Raw genomic sequence first — 22,044 nt, 5'->3', positions numbered from 1 at the left:
GGGAGGAGGTTAGCAGGCTGAGGGGGATCAGGGAGGCGGAGGAGGAAATTGACAGTTATTTCCTTTCCCTGCAGGACCAGGCACCCAAGGAAGAAGCAGCCCAGGGAAGGACCTCCACAGCAGAGTGGCAGACGGTCACAGCCAGGACCGGAGCGGCTCGCAGCGAGCAGGTACAAGCTTCTCCAGTTCGACTGGAGAACAGGTACGAGGCCTTGGCGACTCTGCAGGAGATGGAAAGGGAGGAGGAAACCCTTGGGCAGGAGGAAATGCCACATTCTTCACACTCCAAACAGATCAAGAGATCCGAGAGGACCCAGAAGAGGAGGAGACGCGTGCTCGTCATAGGCGATTCCATCCTGAGAGGTACGGAAGGGCCCATTTGTCGCCAGGACCCTTCAGCACGAGAGGTCTACTGCCTGCCTGGAGCTAAGATTCAGGATGTGACGGAGGTAATCCAGGCCAGGATCAAGCCCACCGATTACTACCCCATGGTCCTTGTCCATGTGGGTACTAATGATGCGGCCAGGAGAACCCCCGATCACCTGATGGCGGACTACCAGGCTCTGGGCGGCGTGCTGAGGGAATTTGGTGCACAGGTGGTATTCTCTTCCATCCTACCAGTGAACGGACGCGGAAGACGGCATGAGAACTGCATCCGAGAGACCAACTGGCGGCTTCGGAATTGGTGTCTCGAGGCAGGCTTCGGCTTCCTGGACAATGACCCACACATTACAACGAGGGACATGCTCAGCTGGGATGGGCTTCACCTGTCCCCCAAAGGTAAGCGTGTGTTTTCTTCCAGGTTGGCGGATCTCCTCCGGCGGGCTTTAAACTAGGCTCGTCGGGGGGAGGGGAAGATGAGGGTGGGGGAGGCTGTGGACCACCAAACCAGGTGGCACCCACAAGGACAGCCCAGCCTGAAGAAAGAGAGCTTTGGGAACGTGAAAGACAGGGGGTGGACAGCAATACGGCACAGGTAAGGAACGGGAAGGTTAGAGACAAAAAGCCCTTTAGGACTTGGAGCGAGGGGGTAGCAAAAGCACCAGTCACAGGGCTCAAGTGCCTATATACTAATGCTAGGAGCATGGGGAACAAGCAGGATGAACTAGCGCTCCTGGTTGCACTAAATGACTACGACTTAGTGGGGCTGACGGAAACCTGGTGGGATCCATCCCACGACTGGGCGGTACATATTGAGGGCTATAGATTGTACAGAAAGGACAGAGTGGGGAAAAGGGGGGGAGGGGTTGCGCTCTATGTTAAGGAGCAATATACATCAACCCTCATCAAGACAGAATCAAAGGATGAGGAAGTAGAAGGACTGTGGGTTAGGCTACATGGAGGGCAAGGAGAAAAGGATTTGGTGGTAGGGGTCTGCTACAGACCCCCACATCAAGGGGAAGAAATAGATTTGGGGCTCCTGAGGCAACTCTCAGAGACCATAAAAGCTAAAGAGGCGGTGGTCATGGGGGACCTAAACTACCCGGACATCTGCTGGGAGACACAGACAGCAAAGTCCCACCGCTCACGCAGGTTTCTAACCTGTGTACAGGACCTCCACCTGATGCAGGAGGTACATGGTCCCACTAGGGGGAATGCCTTACTGGATCTGGTATTGGCAACGGGGGATGACATAGTAGGGGACCTACAGATCGGTAGCCATCTGGGGGACAGTGATCACCTAAAAGTACAATTCAACATAAGGCGTCGAGTGGGTAAGGTAACCAGTAGGGTGAACGTGCTGGACTTTAGGAAAGCTGATTTCAGCGAACTCAGGCGATTAGTGAAGGATGCACTGCAGAGTAGTAGTTTTGAAACGATGGGAGCCCAAGAAGGGTGGCTGTGCCTTAAGGAAGCTATCCTTCTCGCACAAAGCGAGACGATCCCCGTGCGAGGTAAAAGAGGGAAAGGGGCCAGGAGGCTTCCCTGGCTGACCAGAGAAATCCAGGGCAGACTAAGGGCCAAAAGGGGAGCACATAAAAAGTGGAAACAGGGAGAGATCACCAAAGAGGAATATACCTCTTCTGCTCGTGCTTGTAGGGAGGCAGTTAGACAGGCCAAAGCTACCATGGAGCTGAGGATGGCAACCCAAGTAAAAGACAATAAGAAATTGTTTTTTAGATATATAGGGAGTAAAAGGAAGGCCCAGGGAGGAATAGGACCCCTGCTAAATGGGCAGAAACAATTGGTGACGGACAGAGGGGACAAGGCTGAACTCCTCAACGAGTTCTTCGCCTCAGTGTTCCTAAGTGAGAGGCATGACAAGTCTCTCACTGGGAGTGTAGGGAGGCAGCAGCAAGGCACCAGACTTCCATGCGTGGACCCTGAGGTGGTGCAGGGTCACTTGGAGGAACTGGATGCCTTTAAGTCGGCAGGCCCGGATGAGCTCCATCCGAGGGTACTGAAGGCACTGGCCGACATCATTGCAGAGCCACTGGCGGGAATATTTGAATGCTCGTGGCGCACGGGTCAAGTCCCGGAGGACTGGAAAAGGGCCAATGTGGTTCCCATTTTCAAGAAGGGGAGGAAGGAGGACCCGGGTAACTATAGGCCAGTCAGTCTCACCTCCATCCTTGGCAAAATCTTTGAGAAAATCATCAAGGCTCACATTTGTGAGAGCCCGGCAGGACAAATTATGCTGAGGGGAAACCAGCACGGGTTCGTGGCAGGTAGATCGTGCCTGACCAATCTAGTCTCTTTTTATGACCAGGTCACAAAACGCCTCGACGCAGGAGGAGGGGTGGATGTCGTATACTTGGACTTCAGGAAGGCCTTTGATACGGTATCCCACCCCATACTGGTGAACAAGTTAAGGGGCTGTGACTTGGATTACTGCACAGTCCGGTGGGTGGAGAATTGGCTGGAGGGTCGAACCCAGAGAGTTGTGGTGGATGGGTCGGTTTCGACCTGGAAGAGTGTGGGCAGTGGGGTCCCGCAGGGCTCGGTGCTTGGACCGATACTCTTTAATGTCTTCATCAGCGACTTGGACGAGGGGGTGAAATGTACTCTGTCCAAGTTTGCAGATGACACTAAGCTATGGGGCGAAGTGGACACGCCGGAGGGCAGGGAACAGCTGCAAGCAGACCTGGACAGGTTAGACAAGTGGGCAGAAAACAACAGAATGCAGTTCAACAAGGAGAAATGCAAAGTGCTGCATCTAGGGAGGAAAAATGTCCAGCACACCTACAGCCTAGGAAATGACCTGCTGGGTGGCACAGAAGTGGAAAGGGATCTTGGAGTCCTAGTGGACTCCAAGATGAACATGAGTCGGCAGTGTGACGAAACCATCAGAAAAGCCAATGGCACTTTATCGTGCATCAGCAGATGCATGACAAATAGGTCCAAGGAGGTGATACTTCCCCTCTATCGGGCGCTGGTCAGACCGCAGCTGGAGTACTGCGTGCAATTCTGGGCGCCGCACTTCAAGAAGGATGCGGATAACCTGGAGAGGGTCCAGAGAAGGGCCACTCGTATGGTTAAGGGCCTGCAGGCCAAGCCCTACGAGGAGAGATTAGAGAAACTGGACCTTTTCAGCCTCCGCAAGAGAAGGTTGAGAGGCGACCTGGTGGCTGCCTATAAGTTCGTCAGGGGGGCACAGAAGGGAATTGGTGAGTATTTATTCACCAAGGCGCCCCCGGGGGTTACAAGAAATAATGGCCACAAGCTAGAGGAGAGCAGATTTAGATTGGATATTAGGAGGAACTTCTTCACAGTTCGAGTGGCCAAGGTCTGGAACGGGCTCCCAAGGGAGGTGGTGCTCTCCCCTACCCTGGGGGTATTCAAGAGAAGGTTGGATGTGTATCTAGCTGGGGTAATGTAGGCCCAGCACTCTTTCCTGCTTATGCAGGGGGTCGGACTCGATGATCTATTGAGGTCCCTTCCGACCCTAGCATCTATGAATCTATGAATCTATGAATCTATGCACTGCCCAGTCTCAGATCAGGGATCAGGTGTGCACAGGTGCCCAGGGATCATGGTAAGTCATCCAGGCAGGGTTGAGCCTAGGTGGTTACCAGCTGAGCCCCAGTTCCTACTCGCTCCCTGGGGTAGGCAAGCTGCTGGGTGCTGGCTGCAGAAAGCCTGCCTCCCCTGCCACCTTCCCAGGCCAGGACAGACCAGGTTCTTGGCAGCACCTGCTGCTGTGGCTCCAGAACCCACTCCGTTGCACTCCTCCTGCAGGACAGCTGCTATCCTATGCTATCTCCCAGCCCACGGCATCTGGGAACAGGGGCCACAATGCTCTTGGATGAGTGAGACAAGCAGCTGCCCTCAACCCCATCCTTCCCACAAGGATCCTCTCCATAGATGTGCTCTGGGGCCAGTCCCCCTGCACACTGCCACTGTGCCCTGAGTGTGCCCCTGCCACACATGTCATGGGTTGTGTCTGAGGAGCTGTTTGCATGGGCCAAGGTGTACCTGATCCACTACACTCTGGTGTGTGGGTGCCTGGCTGAGGCCTCCCTCAGGGAGGAGGTGGTGCTGCTGGTGGTTGAGGCTACATGGTCAGCTGTGCCTCATGGCTGGGGCTGAGACCATGGAGCTGTCAGGTCAGGCACTGACCCCGGCTCCCTGAGCTGCTGGTGGAGGCTGTGGCCAGGGAGGTCAATGGGATGGGCTGCTATAGGACTGAAGGGCCCTCCCCAAGTGACATGTCACCATGGGTGCCAGGCTGAGGTGGGGGCTCAGGCAGGCTGCCCATGCTGCTTTATGCAGTACGGCTGTGGCTTGGGTCCTGGGGCACAAGGATGGGTGTCAGTTGCTGCATAAGGGGCATGGACTTGCTGGAACTCCCCAGCCAACAATTGTTGTGGATCATGGTAACTTATGGTGCCTGTAAAGCCTTGACCATAATGCAGCACTGCTGTGCCGCACAACACCACAAGGTCACCAATCTCCTCCTACAACCAGTTGGGTCCCCGGGAGATTGGCATGGACATGGGTATCATCATGGGGAAGGACAGCACCACAGGGGGTCCTTCACTGGCTCTTTGGGTCTCCATGCAGCTATCCCTGTGCTGCCAGGCCTTGATAGCTGCCTGCAGTGCCCAGCACAGGGGCACAGCATGAGACTGACAGTTGAACAGCACAGGTAATGCCCCACAGCACCTGCAAGCTCCAGTCAGCCCGCTGGAGCTGGCCCTGACAGCCAGAAGCTGCCTGCAGCTGGGCCTGGGTGCTAAGAAGCCTGGCTGAAGCCTGCAGCACTCTGCAGGCCTGGATAGTGCAGGCCTGGCAGGCATGCAGCACTGCAGTGCCAGACAGAGGCACTGGATTGCAGGCAGGCTGGCACAGCTAGGCTCCAGTTTTCCCAAGGGGATACAGGGGCCTGGAGTGCCCTCAGGCTCCCTCCATGTGTGTCCCAGGGTTCAAAATGACTGCAGGCTTTTAAAGGTCCTGAAGCTGGGGCTATCACAGAGGAAGCACAGCCCTGGAGCAGAAGAGGCTCCCCGCCTAGAGCCCTGGGGCTAGCCTTAGGTAGGCACCCTAATGGCAAAACTAACCAGAAACAAATCTGCTCCTGGTTGGTATCTACAGATGCGTTACTGCACAGTAACTAATTGCAAGTATATTTCCTACCTGCATTTGCAGGCAGCATATTTACTCATAAGTAGCATCATTTACTGTGCAGTAAGCACACACACACACATAGACATGCATGTTTACTATGCAGTAAACTATGCTACTGTGAAGATAAGCATCTGTGTAAATGCACCCCCTCATTAAAAATTCTGCTGCCATTGCCAGGAAGTTGGTTTCAAACTGTGTGTGAAGTAGGAATTGAAAGAATCCAGTGTACCCCCTTGGATCTGCCCTAGTAACATCTGCCAAGGACCTAGTAGTCAGATTCTTAACTCTTGTATATCTCTGAATAAAGGCAAGGGAAATTATGAACATTGCTTCAGGGGAGAGAAGTTAGTTTAATAATAAACACTTAATTATTTTACAGAAAAAGTCTGTTCCCTTTTTCTCATACACATGGATATATGCACACAAATACAGATCTGTGTATCATCTGTAGGTTTCTTAAACATTGTAAATCTAAAAATCAGCTAAAAATCATAATCTGAATTGCCAAAATAATTCAATTCTCTGTTGTATTTCTCTCTCTCCCTGGAAACACAGTTCGAAAGAATAATCAGAATTTTCCATTCCCCAAAGGAGCACGCTCGAGCAATTAAACAAAAAAAAATCTCTGAAACAGATGATGCAAGAACTAGAGAAGCAAGAGAAAACCTTCAACAATCTTCTTTCAAAGATCTCCTAAGAAAGCAGGGTGCCATCATTTCAGATTCCAGATACTGTCTTGAAATAGTCTCTTGCTATGAAGGGAGATCCTTTCATGTTAAATAATGTTTGTATTTTGTAAATTTTCAATCATTTTCCAGTTAGTCTGGTGAGTATGTAAGATAAAGTGTGTGCATAAAAGCACACACAGGAAGGAAACTTTAGTTTGAAGTTGGAAATAAATGAGCTAATTATGAATTTCCATCACAACTTAAGTAGAATCTTGTTTATGCAATATAACATTTAGACTATTCCTTTATTTGAATCCCTCAGTAAGAAACCTTGAATATGAAAATGTAAATGTCTTAGTTAATTATTTTGATGAATAGATTCTGTATAGGTTCCTATAAAGGCAAAACAAGTTATGAATACAGTCTCATGGAGGCAAGAAGTTAGTTTTAAAAAAGAATTCTTTCAATTAGTTGTATTTATGGAGAAAAAAAATTGTCACCCATCATTATAACCTTCATTCAATTAATGGTGAAAAGTCCCCACTTACCACCACCATTGCTTTTGTTCTAGTTATAAAGGAAAATTACGATGTGTAAGATTAAGATTGGCAAAATAAGAGAAGAGGCAAAATAGGGTGAGAAACATGATTTTGGCTTTGAAAAATTATGACTGTATGTTAAAAAGTAGTCTCTGCAGATGACATGAGAGAATTTATACATTTTATATTGTGACACCAACACTAAGGATGAACAAATTGATTTAAAAAAATACTTCAAACTATTTAGAGAAATTCATTCTAATGGCTCAATTCTAAGTAGCAAATTCTCTTGTTTCTCTTCTCTACATCACAACACAGCAAAATATAATGTAAATGCTTATTTTAAGCATTTCAGCGGAGGGACTATTATTATGTGTGGTATTGTTCTGTATAGAGAGATACATACTTCTTCCAAGATGCAGTTTAAAGTAGGCATGTTGAAAATCTCTGGGTCAAGATAAGAGGAGAAAACAGCAAGGATCATATCTTGGTGAGTGTCTGCTGTAAAACAACAACTCAGAGGAGAGAAGGTAGATGTGGCTTTTATGCAAACAACTAACAGAAGTGTCCAAATCACAGAACCAGGTGCTATCGGAGGCCTAATTACCACGACATCTTCTGGGAGGGTAACACAGCAGTATACAGACAATCCATTAAAATTTTGGAATATGTAAGGAATAAACTTTTGGTACAGCTGGTAGAGAAGCCAAGTAGGAAGAAAACTAACCATTTACTGTATAACCATTTTCAAATAATTGAAGGATGATTATGAAGAGGATGATAATCTCTGTGGCCACATGAGACAGGAAAAGTAGTAACAGATTTAAATTACAGCAAGGAATTTTAGGTTGGCTATAAGGAAGAAATTTCTCAGTATGAGCATGTTTAAGCACTGAAATAAGCTACCCAGGAAGGTTATAGACTTTTCTTCCTTGGAAAATTTTAGAAATGAGTTTAACAAACATGTGTGTGGAATGATTTGGACATTAATTATCCCATCTTGAACACAGAATTGGGCTAGACAGCATCCTGAGGTCCCTTCCAGCGTTTTCTATGATTCTATGTCATGGGTGGCAGAGTTACTCACTCAGCCACTTCTGATTCTTCACCGAAGCCGGAGAGTTGGGGGAGGGGGGTGCTGAGCAACCTGAAGTGGAGGTGACACCCCCACACACACCTCCGAACCACTCCAGCTTTCCTTGCAAAGAGCACACCCTGGAGTAAGCGGTGCAGCTGCAGTGGAAAACCTCCAGAGAGCCTCAAGTACTATGCCAGAGAGCCGCATTTGGCTCATGAGCTGCATTTTGGCCAGCATGGTTCTGTAGTCACTGCTTATCACAAAAGGTTCTTAATTCCCAGCTGGGAACTTTGAATATACAAACTCTTAGCACTTACACTTTCAACCAGAAACTAGGCACTACAACTGGTGCAGAAGTTTGTTCTTGTGACATTCCAATTTAAACATTCTAAATCTCAAAGAAATTAGTTAGTTCAATTAATATACATTATGTGTAGATACGTACATGTTTGACTTGTATGAAAGAATACATGTTTGGGGGCTTACCCTTCTGCCCCTGGAATAGAGTGCATTTAAGTGCTTTAAACTAGCTTCGCCGGGGGATGAGGCCACAGGAAGACGTGAGGACACCTCCCAACCAAGACAGGTGACATACACAAGGAGTACCCAGGTAAGCAGCAGGGGTCCAGATAGTCCTGAGAATTGGGGTGGGGGGGTGGCATATGCACCAATTCAAGGCCTTAAATGCCTCTATACCAATGCTCATAGTATACGGAATAAGCAGGAAGAACTCACCCTCCAGATAGCTAGTTCAAACCTGGACATAGTAGGGCTCACAGAAATCTGGTGGGATTCATCCCATGACTGGGTGGTCAACATTAAGGGCTATAGGCTATACAGGTGGGATAGAACAGGAAGGAAAGGCGGGGGTGTGGTGCTCTACTTCAAAGAGCGATATACATCCTCAACCAGCAGGATGGGGTCAGAGGAGGGGCAGGCTGAGTGCTCTGGGTCAGGATACAGGGGGGATGTGGGGAAAGAGACTTAACAGTGGTGGTCTATTACAAACCTCCCAACCAAGGGGAAGAGCTGGAGCACGAATTCTTGGGTTAGCTTGCAGATGCACTTAAGGCAAGGGATGTAGTTGTCATGGGTGATCTAAATTACCCGGACATCTGCTGGGAGGAGCAGTCAGCCAGGTCTAACTGCTTACAGAGGTTCCTGGCTGAGATACAGGACCTCCACTTAACCCAAGAGGTGCACAGTCCTACCAGGGGGAATGCCCTGCTGGACCTAGTCCTGGCCACAGGCGATGACCTGGTGAGGGGACTCCAAGTCCTCAACCACCTGGGTGATAGCAATCATCGCTTACTGGAATTCACCATCCAGAGCAGGGTGTGAAGGGCCTGCAGCAAGGCAGTAGCTTTAGACTTTCAGCGGGCCAGCTGCATGCACACATTTTAAAAAGGGCCCAGCAACAACATAAGCCCCATTAGAGTCCCAGCTGTGGTGTGAGATGTGCGGGTGTAAGCCCACTGCACTCCTGTGAGCCCAGGGATCCCAGCAGCAACCCCAGGACCTCTGATGAGCCCCGGCCTGCTGACAGGTAAGCAGGGGCCCATGGATGGAGGAACCTAGACAGCTGGAAGTGGGCTAAGTGGGCCAAGGAGGGTCACAACCCCACCCCAGCTCCTACTTCACCCAGCCCCCCCCAGGGAGCCACGAGACTGGAGCCTCATGAACAGGCCGCACAAACAGGTATGCTCCTGGTCCCGGTGCATGAGTTAGTATGGGAGTTCATGCAGGAGGGCAAGTGGGAGGGCCCAAGGTCCTGCCTGTGAGTCCCCCAGAGTAAGAAGTCCCAGCTGTAGTGAGCCCACTAGCAGCATGACACGGATGGGTATACACTGCACCCCGAGGGTCCCCGAGGGGTCTGTGGCACCCCCCTCTGGCACCTCAGAGACATCCACCGAGACAGAGCCCATGGTTCTGGGCTTCACACAGACAGAGCCTTTGGCTCTCGGCTACAGGGGCTGCCTGTCCCTTTTTCAGGCTCTGGGGCCCGGGAGCATGTCCACCTGCCCTTATGGGGTTTGCTCCCTACTGGGTTCTTTGGCACGCCAGCTGAAGGAGCTCCAGGCCAGAGTCCAGAGACTGAGCACCATCAGGGACTGTGAGCAGAAGATAGACTACTACTGCCAGGCCCTTCTCCCCCAGGAGGTGGACGGCAGACTACAGTCTCCCTCCAGGACAAGGGAGGACCCAGGGACCTCCCTTTCTGTCCAGTCTTGGGGTTGGACCAAGGTGATCATGAGCCCCAGGGCCCACCGCACCAAGGCCCCTGCCCCGCTGGAGCTTGCAACAGGTACAAGCTCTTGCAGCCCCAGCAGAGCCTGCTGAATTGACAACTCCCACAGGCAACACAGAGGACACTGGAGCTATCGTCCCCACTCTCCCCAAGACCAAACACAAAGTGTTTGTCATGGGAGACTCCATCCTGAGGGGGCAATCTGCCACCCCAACCCCTTAGCTTGGGAAGTTTATTTCTTCCTGGGGGCCTGCATCCATGACATTGTGAAGAAAATCCCTAAGCTCCTCCAGTCCACAGACCACTATCCCATGCTCCTCATCCATGTGAGCACCAATGACATGGCTCAGAGTGCTCCTAGCCGGGTCATGAGGACCTAGTGCAGGGATTTGGCTACACAGCTAAAGTGTCTGGGGGCCCAGGTGGTGTTTTCTTTGATCCTCCCAGTCTTGGGCTATGGGCTGAGGGGGGAGAGGAGGATCCAGGTAGTCAACCAAAGACTGTGGTGCTGGTGTCATTGGGAAGGCTTTGGTGAGAGAGGCAGTGAGTTGTTGGGAAGGGACGGCCTCCACCTCTCTCTGTTGGGGAGGAGGCTCTTCTCAGCTAGACTGGCTGACCTGCTCCACTGGGCTTTAAACTAAGCCCGCTGTGAGATGGGGGGACTACTGCCACTGCTGGCCCAGTGAGTGGCCCTTGCAAAGCCAGCAGACATAAGGGTTCCCACCCCAGTCCCAGCCCTGGAACAAAATGTAGGCAAGGCAAAGGCCTGGGGAATGAACAAAAGGAACTTGTTCTGCTAAATGCAAATAACTATGATATCACTGGGATAACGGAGACCTGGTGGGACTCTACCCATGACTGAACCATGGGTATAGATGGCTATACCTTGTACAGGAGGGATTGAGTGGACAAAAGGGGTGAGGGTGTAGCTCTCTAGGTCAAGCAAAGCTACGTGTCCCTGCAAGCTGACATTGGCATCCATGGTGGATGACTTGAGACCCTCTGGGTTAAAATCCATGGGGAACATGGCACAGGGGATACTATGGTGGGGGTCTACTACAGACCCCCTACCCAGAGTCAAGACCTTGACCAGGAGTTTACCAGGGAATTGGCTGAGGCCGCACAATCCCAGTGTATGGTTGTCATGGGAGACTTTAACTACCCAGACATCATGTGGGAGAAGCGCTCGGCCAAATCTGAGTGGTCACAAAGCTTTCTCTCATGTGTGGATGACCTCCATCTGATGCAGGAAGTCTATGGGCTGAAAAGAGGTAAAGCGCTGCTCGACCTTGTACTGGCAACTGGGGTGACCTAATTAGCAACCTAACAATCGAAAGGAAGCTGGGTGACAGTGATCATGAACTGATCACCATCTGCCGTAAAGCTGGCAAGTCAGTCAGTAATACCAAAGTCCTCGACTTCAGGAAAGCTGACTTTGATAAGCTAAGGAGGCTTGTCAAAGAGGCCCTAAAAGGCCACAACCCAATGGAGAGGGGAGTTCAGGATGAGTGGTTGCTTCTCAAGGGAGCAATCCTGGATGCACAAGCAAAGTCCATCCTGTCTCAGAGGAAAAGCAGCAAAAGGGCACAGCAGCCCCTTTGGCTCTCCAGCGAACTGGCAGACCTCCTACGTCTTAAAAGGAAGACCTACAAAGGTTGGAGGACTGGAACTGCAACCAAGGAGAAATACTGTCCTCTAGTCCAGACTTGCAGAGAGCAAAACAGGAAAGCCAAGGCTGTGATGGAACTCCAGCTAGCTACAAAAATCAAGTAAAATAAAAAGTCCTTTTTTAGATATGTGGGGAGCCAGAGGAAAACCAAGGGCAACGTTGGACCTCTGCTAAACCAGATGGGGCAACTGACAACTGATGTCCAGGAAAAAGCAAACTTGCTAAATGGGTACTTTGTGTCCATTTTGCACCAGTTCCATGGGACAGCCCTGCCCACTATGGGTCAGGGAAGCCCAGGTGAGGGAGATTCCTTGCCCTCCATCGAAGCTGACCTCTTGAAGGAACATCTTGACAGGCTGGATACCTTCAAGTCAGCTGGCCCTGATGGGTCACACCCAAAGGTACTCAGGAAGCTGCCGAGCATCATAGCTCAGCCCCTGGCACAGATTGTTGAGAGTTCTTGGCACTCTGGTGAAGTGCCTGATGATTGGAAGAGGTCCAATGTTGTGCCTATCTTCAAAAAAGGGAGGAAAGTAGATCTGGCAAACTACAGACCCATCAGCCTGACCTCTATCCTGGGGAAGGTCTTGGAAAAGATTATCAAGGAGGCCATCCTTAACAGACTAGCTGAAGACAATATCCTGAGGTATATATGGGTTTGTTGCGGGTAGGTTTTGCTTGACCAGTTTCATTTCCTTTTATGACCAGGTGGACAAAGGGGAAGAGATCGATGTCGTAGACTGCGACTTTAAAAAACCTTTCCATCTGGTATCCCACGATCACCTCTTGGTGAAACTGCCTAATTGTGTCCTTGACATCACTGTGATCCACTGGCTGGGGAACTGGCTCCGCAGTAGGACCCAAAGGGTGGTGATCAATGAGAGCCAATCATCTTGGTACACTGTGACCAGTGGAGTCCCACAAGGCTGTGTCTTAGGGCCTATTTTCACTGGTTAACATTTTCATCAATGATGTGGACATTGGTGTCAGAAGTGGACTGGCCAAGTTCGCCAATGATACCAAACTCTGGAGTAAAGCATCCACACCTGAGGATAGGAGGGTGATCCAGGTGGATCTGAACAGACTCATGAAATAGGTGGATGAGAACCTGATGGTGTTTAACACTGAAAAATGCAAGGTTCTCCACCTTGGGAGGAAAAACCTGCACCATGCTTATAGGCTCGGTAGTGCTACACTAATTAGCACTACAGATGAAAGGGACTTGGAGGTCGTGGTTGACCATAAGACGAACATAAGCCTTCAGTGTGATGCTGCAGCTAGTAAAGTGAGCAAAATGTTGGCTTGCATCCATAGATGCTTCTCAAGCAGATCCTGGGACGTCATTCTCCCACTGTACTCGGTCTTGGTGAGGCCACAGCTGGAGTACTGTGTCCAGTTTTGGGCTCCTCAATTCAAAAAGGATGTGGAGAAGCTGAGAGGGGACAGAGGAGAGACACGCACATGATCAGAGGTCAAGAAAACAGACCTTATGACGAGAGGCTGAGAGCAATGGGGCTATTCAGGATGGAAAAGCGCAGGCTCAGGGGATGACAAGATCGAACAGTCACAGACTCCACTGTGATCGATTCAGGCTGGACATAAGAAAGAACTTCTTCACTGTCCAAGCCCCCAAGGTTTGGAACAGACTGCTGCTGGAGGCAGTTCAAGCACCCACTTTGAACGCCTTCAAGACACATTTGGATGTTTATCTTGCTGGGATCCTATGATCCCTGCTGACTTCTTGCCCCTGGGGCAGGGGCTGGATTCGATTATCCTCCCTGGTCCCTTCTAGCCCAAATGTCTATGAAATCTATGAAACTTCAATGAGCTTAGGAGATTAATGGGGGAGGCACTAGGGTCCTGGAGAGTAGGGGAACTGGGTGCCCAAGTTGAGTGGTCATTCCTTAAAGAGATGATACTCAGAGCCCAAGGGGTGACAATCCCAACAAGAAGCAATGGGGGCAAGCATGCCTAAAAGCCTCCCTGGCTCACCAAGAGCATTCATGGGAGGGAGGGGTTATCACCAAAGAGGAGTATAGCTCCACCGCTCAGTTCTGTAGGGGGGCTGTTAGGAAAACTAAGGCAGATACAGAACTAGGGCTAGCATCAAGGATCAAGGATAACAAAAAGTCCTTTTTTAAATACATAGGGAGAATGAAGAAGGCCCTGGGTAATGTGGGGCCCCTTCAGGGCATGCTTGGCAATCTGGTGGTCGTACCTGAGGAGAAAGCAGACCTCTAACAATTTCTTCACCTCTATTTTCTTGTGCAGAGACTGGGACTCCCCTACCAAGATTCAGGATGGACTCGGGAGAAACTCTGCCAAGCCTAGAGCTAGGAAGGACCAAGTCAGAGAACTTCTGGAGGGGCTGGACATGTTCAAATCAGCAGGTCCACATGCTGTCCACCCCAGGGTGTTGAGGGAATTGGCAGGAGTTATTGTGCGGCCCCTGTCATGACTTTACGAGCATTTGTGGTGCTCTGCCCATGTGCCAGACAACTGGAAGAGGGCCAATGTGGTCCCCATTTTTAAAAAAAGGGAAGAGGGAGAACCCAGGCAACTATAGGCCCGTTAGTCTTACTTCAATCCTGGGGAAGCTTTTTGAGAAGATTTTCAAGGAGCACATCTGTAATGGGCCAGCAGTGGGGGTGATGCTCAAGAGCAACCAGCATAGTTTTATTAGAGGCAGATCCTATCAGACCAACCTGATTGCCTTCTATGAGCAGGTCACAGAATCACTGGATGCAGCTGTCACAGTGGATGTAGTCTTTTTGGACTTCAGGAAGGCCTTTGACACTGTCTCCCACCCCATTCTCATTAAAAAGTTAGGTGACTGCAGCATTGTTGCCTACACAGTCAGATGGGTCAGAAATTGGCTGAGGGATCCTACTCAGAGAGTGGTGGTGGATGAGTCATTTTTGACCTGGAGGGAAGTGCGCAGTGGGGTCTGCCAGGGCTCAGTCCTTGGGCGTGCACTGTTCAATTTCTTTATTAGCGACTTGGATGATGGGGTGAAGAGCAGCCTGTTTAAATTCACAGATGACACCACGATTTGGGGTGAGGTGGGCTTGCTAGAAGGGACGGACAGATTACAGCAGGACCTGGACAGGTTACAGGGGTGGGGAAATGAAAGTAGGATGGGATTCAATACTGAAAAGTGCAGGGTGCTGCACTTGGGCAGTAGGAACCACCAGCATACCTATAGGCTGGAGAACTCCCTTCTAAAAAGCATGGTGGCAGAAAAAGATCTTGGAGTCACTATTGACTTCAAGATGAATGTGGGCCAATAATGTGAGAACACAGTCAATAGGGCTAACCGTACCTTGTCCTGCATCCACAGATGCAGCACAAGCAAGGCTAAGGAGGTGATCCTTCACCTCTATCGACACTGGTCAGGCCACAGATGGAGAACTGTGTCCAGTTCTGGGTGCCACACATCAGAAGGGATGTGGACTGCATTGAGAGGTTCCAAAGGAGGGCCACTCAGATGATCTGGGGACAGCAGGACAGACCCTATGAGGAGAAGCTACAGGACCTTAACCTGTTCAGCCTTTGCAAGAGAAGGCTGAGGGGGGACCTGGTGACCATCTATAAACTTACTAGCGGGGACCAGCGGGTTTTGGGAGAGACCTTGTTCCCCCAAGCGCCTCTCAGAATAACAAGGAAATGGCCATAAGTTGCTAGAGAGTAGGTTTAGACTAGACATTAGAAGGCACTACTTCACAGTCAGACTGGTTAGGATCTGGAACCAACTTCCAAGGGAAGTGGTGATGGCTCCTACCCTGGGGGTCTTTAAGAGGAGGCTCGATGTTTACCTGACTGGGGTCATTTGAGCCCAGTTTTCTCTCCTGCCTATGGCAGGGGGTCAAACTAGAAGATCTACAAGGTCCCTTCTGACCCTACATCTATGAATCTATGAATCTACTATGCATTTGATCAAAATACTATGTGCTAAAGGGCTTTTTAAATTAGCAGAGGAAGGCACAACCAGAACCAATGGCTCATAAATTCAACTAGGTAAATTCAAATAGATAAGAGGGCTTATTTTTATGAGTGAGAATGATTAACTATCAAAACAGAATACCAGGAAAATGAAAGTAGTAGATATTCCAGGTCCCCTTCAAATCAGGACTGGATGACTTTCTTGAAGACATACTTTAGCCAACAGACATTATTTCACTTAGTACAGATGATAAGAAAAGAAATTCTATTGCTCACATTATTCAAATCTAATGATGGCCTACTCAAATGATTTAATGGCCTCTGTTGGCCTTTAAAAAAATCTATGAATTGATGAAGTGAAGCAAACAAGAAGGTGGAACTTGCAAGCTGCTTGAGTTGGATAAATAATGAATGCTTTTGGTTTGGTGGGTAGTCCAAAAAAAATTAGAAGAAATATTGGCTCAGAAGTTTTCCAGTTTTCGGGGGGGGGGGGGTTCCCCCCCAAATGGAACTAACAAGCAAACACAAATATTTTGTTTTGGATCAAACTAAAACATTGACTTAATATGCTTTATTTCAATGTCATATTTTATTTTATTCTATACAATGTGGGCCAATTTTTAAATAGAAACTATTCCAAAATTGTCTTTGGTATTTTACCTGAGTTCACTGGTTTCTGTACCCCCAAAATTTCATTTTTTGTGAATTTACTTTTAATCAAAAACATTTAACTCAACAGTGTGATTAGAAAGTTCAAAATGATGACAATTAAAGGAATGCTAAGGTAATTTAGTAGTGTGCAAGCAAACAGAGTAGAATAGAAATGTGTAGACCACCTGAGGTATATTATGGGAAGTGTTAATATGACTAGAAGAAAATCTACATCACATAGGTGAATATATGTAAGGTTTTCCATTTACAGGAAATAACAGGTGTGAAGGCGGCATAACCAAGGTGTAGGATGAAGCAATGGATATCTGTGGGAGAAAGTTTATAATGTATTTAGACTCATGTATGACTATAAATATATCCCAGGCAACACCTTATTATAAGTTGCTACTCATTATTAGGTCTGCAGCAAGGCAGAAGCCCTAGATTTCAGAAGGGCAGACTTCAATGAGGTAGGAGAATAGTCAGGGAGGCACTGAGGTCCCAGAGAGGAGGGGAGTCAGGTGTCCAAGAAGAGTGGTCTCTGCTTAAGAAGACAATCCTCCAAGCCGAAAGGGAGGTAATCCCAACACAGATCAAAGGGGACAGGAGAGTGCAAAAGCCTCCATATCTCACCAAAAGCATCCGGGAATGTCTCCTAACTCAAAGGGAGGCATACACCCAATGGAAGGGAGGGGCCATCACCAGGGAGAACTATACTGCAGTTGCTCGGGGCTGCAGGGGGGCAGTCAGGAAGGTGAAGGTGGAGATGGAACTGGGACTAGCTATCCAAATCAAGGACAACAAGACGTCCTTTTTAAAATACATAGGGGCAAAAAGAAGGTACCAGGTAATGTGGGGCCCCTGCAAGACACACGAGGAAATCTGGTTGTCATACCAGATGACAAAGCTAACCTATTTAACAACTTCTTTGCCTCCATTTTCCTGAGCAGGGACTGAATCAGCTCCCCCACCGGGACCCCCTCAGGCCCCAGGGGAGGCGCACCTAAGCCAAGGGTCAGTGAGGATCTAGTCAGGGAACTTCTGGAGGGACTGGATGTATTTAAATCAGCTGGTCTGGACGATCTCCACCCCAGAGTGCTGAGGGAATTAGCTGAGGTCATTGCGGGACCCCTGGCATGGCTTTACAAGCACTCGTGGTGCTCTAGTGTGGTGCCAGAGGACAGGAAGAGGGCCAACGTAGTTCCCATCTTCAAAAAAGGGAGGAAGGAGGACTCAGGAAACTATAGATCAGTTAGTCTTACCTCGATCCTGGGTAAGCTTTTTCAGAAAATTATCCTGGCACATGTCCACAAGGGGCCACCGGGGGAGGTTATACTTAGGGGCAACCAACACGAGTTCATTACAGGCAGGTCCTGTCAGATCAACCTGGTGGCCTTCTATGACCAGGTCACAAAATACTTAGATGAAGGGGTAGCAGTGGACGTAGTCTTTCTGGAGACTATAGGAAGGCCTTCAACACTTTTTCTTACTTCGTTCTCATTAAAAAACTGGGGGACTGTGGTGTTGACACCTACACAGTCAAATGGATCGCTAACTGGCTGGAGGTCCGCACCCAGAAAGTGGTGGTGGATGGGTCATTTTCGACCTGGAGAGATGTGGGAAGTGGGGTTCCGCAGAGCTCGGTCCTTGGGCCCGAACTGTTCAACATCTTCATCAATGACTTGGAGGAGAGGGGGTAAAAAGCATACTGTTCAAATTTGCTGACGACACTAAGGTGTGAGGGGATGTGGGCATGCTAGAAGGGAGGAATAGGCCGCAATCAGACCTAGACAGGTTACAAGGGTAGGCAGATGAAAACAGGATGGGTTTCAACACTGACAAGTGCAAGGTGATGCACCCAGGGAGGAAGAACCAGCAGCATACCTACAGGCTGGGGAACTCCCTTCTCGTCAGTGCAGAGGCAGAGAAGGATCTTGGAATCATCATTGATGCCAAGATGAATATGGGCTGGTAGTGTGGGGATGCAGTTAGGAAGGCCAACCATACCTTGTCATGCATCCACAGATGCATCTCAAGCAGGACCAAGGAGGTGATCCTCCCCCTCTATGTGGCACTGGTCAGGCCGCAGCTGGAGTACTGCATCCAGTTCTGGGCATCGCACTTCAGGAGGGATGTGGACAATTTGGAGAGGGTCCAGAGGAGGGCCACTCGCATGATCAGGGGACAGCAGGGTAGGCCCTATGAGGAGAGGCTCAGGGACCCGAACCTGTTCAGCCTCCACAAGAGAAGGCTGAGAGGGGATCTAGCGGCTTGTTACAAACTAGTCAGAGGGGACCAGCAGGCATTGGGGGAATCCTTATTCCCCCTCGGCACTACCAGGAGTGACTAGAAATAACGGTCACAAGCTGGCAGAGGGTAGATTCAGACTAGACATCAGGAGGCGCTATTTCACTGTCAGGGCGGCTAGGATCTGGAACTAACTTCCAAGTGAAGTGGTGAAGGCTCCTACCCTGGGGGTCTTTAAGAGGAGGCTAGATGAACACCTTGCCGGGGTCGTTTGACCCCAGTACTCCTTCCTGCCATGGCAGGGGGTTGGACTTGATGATCTGCTGAGGTCCCTTCTGACCCTACAAACTATGAAACTATTAATAACTTTGAGATTCATTAGAATAATAGCATTCTTAAAATGTTTATTTTGTGTTCATCTGGTTGTAATAACTAACCTCACAGCAATTCAGTGCCAATTAATGTTCGCTGATAGCCATTATATATAATTCTGACAAAATTCTCCTTCTGACAGGAAAGGTGTAGGAGAGAATGATGGTGCCTTATCCTTAACTGGCTGACTCTTTCTTTTATCACATACAATATGGCAGAAAGTTAACTTGTGGTGCTTCTTGGGGCTGGCTGAGACTTCTCCATACTGCTGACCCTGTTACATGTGAAAGCACATTTAATGTCTGTTTATAAGGGGTATATCTCAATTTTTCAATGCTAAAGCTAGCTAGGTACTAGAATTAGTGCTACATACACAGTTTTTCAGCAGAAAAAATTAGCCTGAAAAGATTTGCATTGATGCAGTTAAATTGCTTCCAGTATCCAAATTAGAAGTACAGTATAGCAGACTTATAGTATAGACAGTAGGCAAAAAAAATACTTTACTATGACGCATGCATGTCTGAGACATTTGTACTTCCACATGCACAGTAGCTCACTGATAAAGATTTCCAGTGTAGGACACCTGGCCCCATATTACCCTTTAGGTCATAAATTTGCTATGCTCCACAGAGATGGCACACCACCTACTAAACTAAAACAGCTTAGTCAGTTCTGCACAGCACTTCAGCCTGGCTAATTAGCATTGCTGAGCGACAGAACCCAATTAACCAGCCCCACCTCTGCTTCCCCCTGACACATACAGCAGCTCTGTAGTGCACTTGTGAATCCCATTCCACTCAGGGCATGGCAAGTGTACTATTTGGAAAGAATTAGTCTTAGCCCTAATGCTTTAATGCAGAGGTTTTCAACCTTTTATGGTTGGTGTGCCCCCAGTGGCCGGTTGGGAAGCAGGGAGCCCCCTTGGCCAGTTGACAAGCAGGGGGTGGGGGTTCCCCCAGCAGCTAACTGACAACCTGGGGGGAGGGGTCTTCTGCACATAGTGAGAAACCCAGAAGCACTAGCAGTGCAACCAGAAGTGTCCCCCACTTCTCTGTGCCACTGCTGTGTACCACCTGGGTATATGTACCTCTGGTGTACAACACCTGTCTTAATGCACCGAGCCTGCCATTTTAATTACTTGTGATTATACAAGGTGCAACTTCTGGAATCTAAATTGAAATCTAAATGTCATACCCAAAATTAGATGGTCACTCTTGGGCAGATTTTGAAAAATAACACAGCTTCTGTTCAATTTGCTTCAAACTTTGAAATTTACTACTTTATCAACCAGGAGCTCCTAGTAAGAACCAGGCTTGTATTTTTGTACACAAATGAAAATTAGCCACAAACAACTTTGTGCAGTTACCACCATGCCTATCATTGATTCAAACATCTTTCTTCAGAACTTGGTTAACTACAGCAAACGATATTACAGAATCAAAGAAAAGTAGGGCTGGATGGGACCTCAGAAGGACATCTATTCCCTGTCCCAATTCAAGGCAGGATCATGAATTAAACGCCCCTCCATCCTGCAAAAAATGCACCATTTTAATTTTCTAGTACCTTTTAGGTAAAAAATTATTGCTATGCTAAAGTTACAAGCTAGGAGGCTGATGAAAGTACTCTATTCTTGTTCAACCATTCTAAATACTGTAGAATAAGTGAAGACACTAAACATTTGTTGCTTAGTTCACTAGTTGTCCAAAAATCTTCCAGCTTCATGTAAACTTTAAAAACTGTGGCTAGGGTTCAGTGAAGTAGAACAACTTAATAAGAGTATACTTTGACCTCCTCCTGAAGAAGATTTCACCTTCAAGGTATAGCTTTCTGGTTCCAAGTTAAGATCTGATATCTACCCTCTCCCGCATACTTAATAGAGAAGCTTTTGTGTTAGATCCCTCAAGACTGCCCTCTTGCTCTGCAGGTCATCCTAGTCAGCAATTTTATGGTAAAAATGATTTCTCCCCCCATGCACACACTTTATAAAGAAAATTTTGTGAGTAGTGACCTTCTAGTAATCTAACCTCGAGCAAAATTTCTTTGCTAGAAGCTGTGACAAATTTCCTATCTGTAATTTGAAGCTAAGTGCAAAAGTCCTTTTTATCTATGGAGTCCATTAAACCAGACTTAAAGAACAAATGAAGGATACAGTTTAAAACATTATAGGAATAGGGAAATACACTCTGATGCAAGGGTTTTAAGGAAGAAAAAATCCCTCCACTAAAGTGCCTGGAAAAATCCAGTGGGAAGAATACCTTTAGCTAATTCATGCCACAGATTAAACAGAGTGGTAGTGTAAAGATTAATACCTTCTATTCTTAATTTGATTAAAAATAAAGATTTGAGACATGCAAGCATTTTGATTTTGAAAGAGCCACAATTAACTATAAGTCCAGATGAATTCTGGCTGTAAATTAAAGCCAGGCCAAGGTCATTTGAATAAATGTCCTAAATTGGAAGGTTGGTATTATGGGAAGGAAAGTTGTTTTCTTGTCCTGAGGGGTCAGGCCAATGTTCAGGATCTCAATATTGCGCTGTTAGACAGGATGGTGTGGTGTACAATTGCACATGCACACATAAAAATCAATTAAGCACACATGCACTCATTAGGTGCATATACCCCTACTAGGCAAACACACTCACATTACCATCTCAGGCACATACACATCCAAACCAGCCTAGGCACATGCATACTTGTCACCAATTCAAGCACATACACTATACACCCCAGAAGTTAGACACAGATCACTAATTTGTATATCATGCACACAATGCCATATATATATATATATATACACACACACACATACACACACACACACACACACTGTCACACTAGCAACTCAGATACACGCATGTTCAAAATAACTAGTTTAGGTTAAGCCCATACACGTTACACACACCAGATTTAGACAGAATCAGTTACCAGTTACCAACGCCTGCACATTCAATACACATATGTGGATTACCAATTCATATACCACACACACACACACAATGATATCTAAATATGCTTATATATGTGTATTTACTAATTTACACACATACCACCCACCTACACA

At 48.1% G+C, this 22,044-nt stretch overlaps 1 protein-coding gene across 1 annotated transcript in view; it reads left to right on the top strand.

The window, feature by feature from the left end:
- The window catches only part of LOC149872841 (uncharacterized), a 261,288-nt gene that overhangs the window by 1,284 nt on the left and 237,960 nt on the right, over positions 1–22,044 (top strand). Inside the window, exons 3-4 of the mRNA XM_090062071.1 lie at positions 75–780; positions 2,711–3,270. Coding sequence (XP_089918197.1) covers positions 75–780; positions 2,711–2,778 — 774 coding nt within the window. The 3' untranslated portion in view covers positions 2,779–3,270. The remainder of the gene's footprint in view (positions 1–74; positions 781–2,710; positions 3,271–22,044) is intronic.

This window comes from Crocodylus siamensis, chromosome 1 (genome assembly GCF_052110815.1).
Source record: "Crocodylus siamensis isolate JL-2025a chromosome 1, ASM5211081v1, whole genome shotgun sequence".
Classification (NCBI taxonomy): domain Eukaryota; kingdom Metazoa; phylum Chordata; order Crocodylia; family Crocodylidae; genus Crocodylus; species Crocodylus siamensis.
The sequence above is the reverse complement of the archived record's forward strand: the minus strand, read 5'-3'. Positions and strand labels throughout refer to the sequence as shown.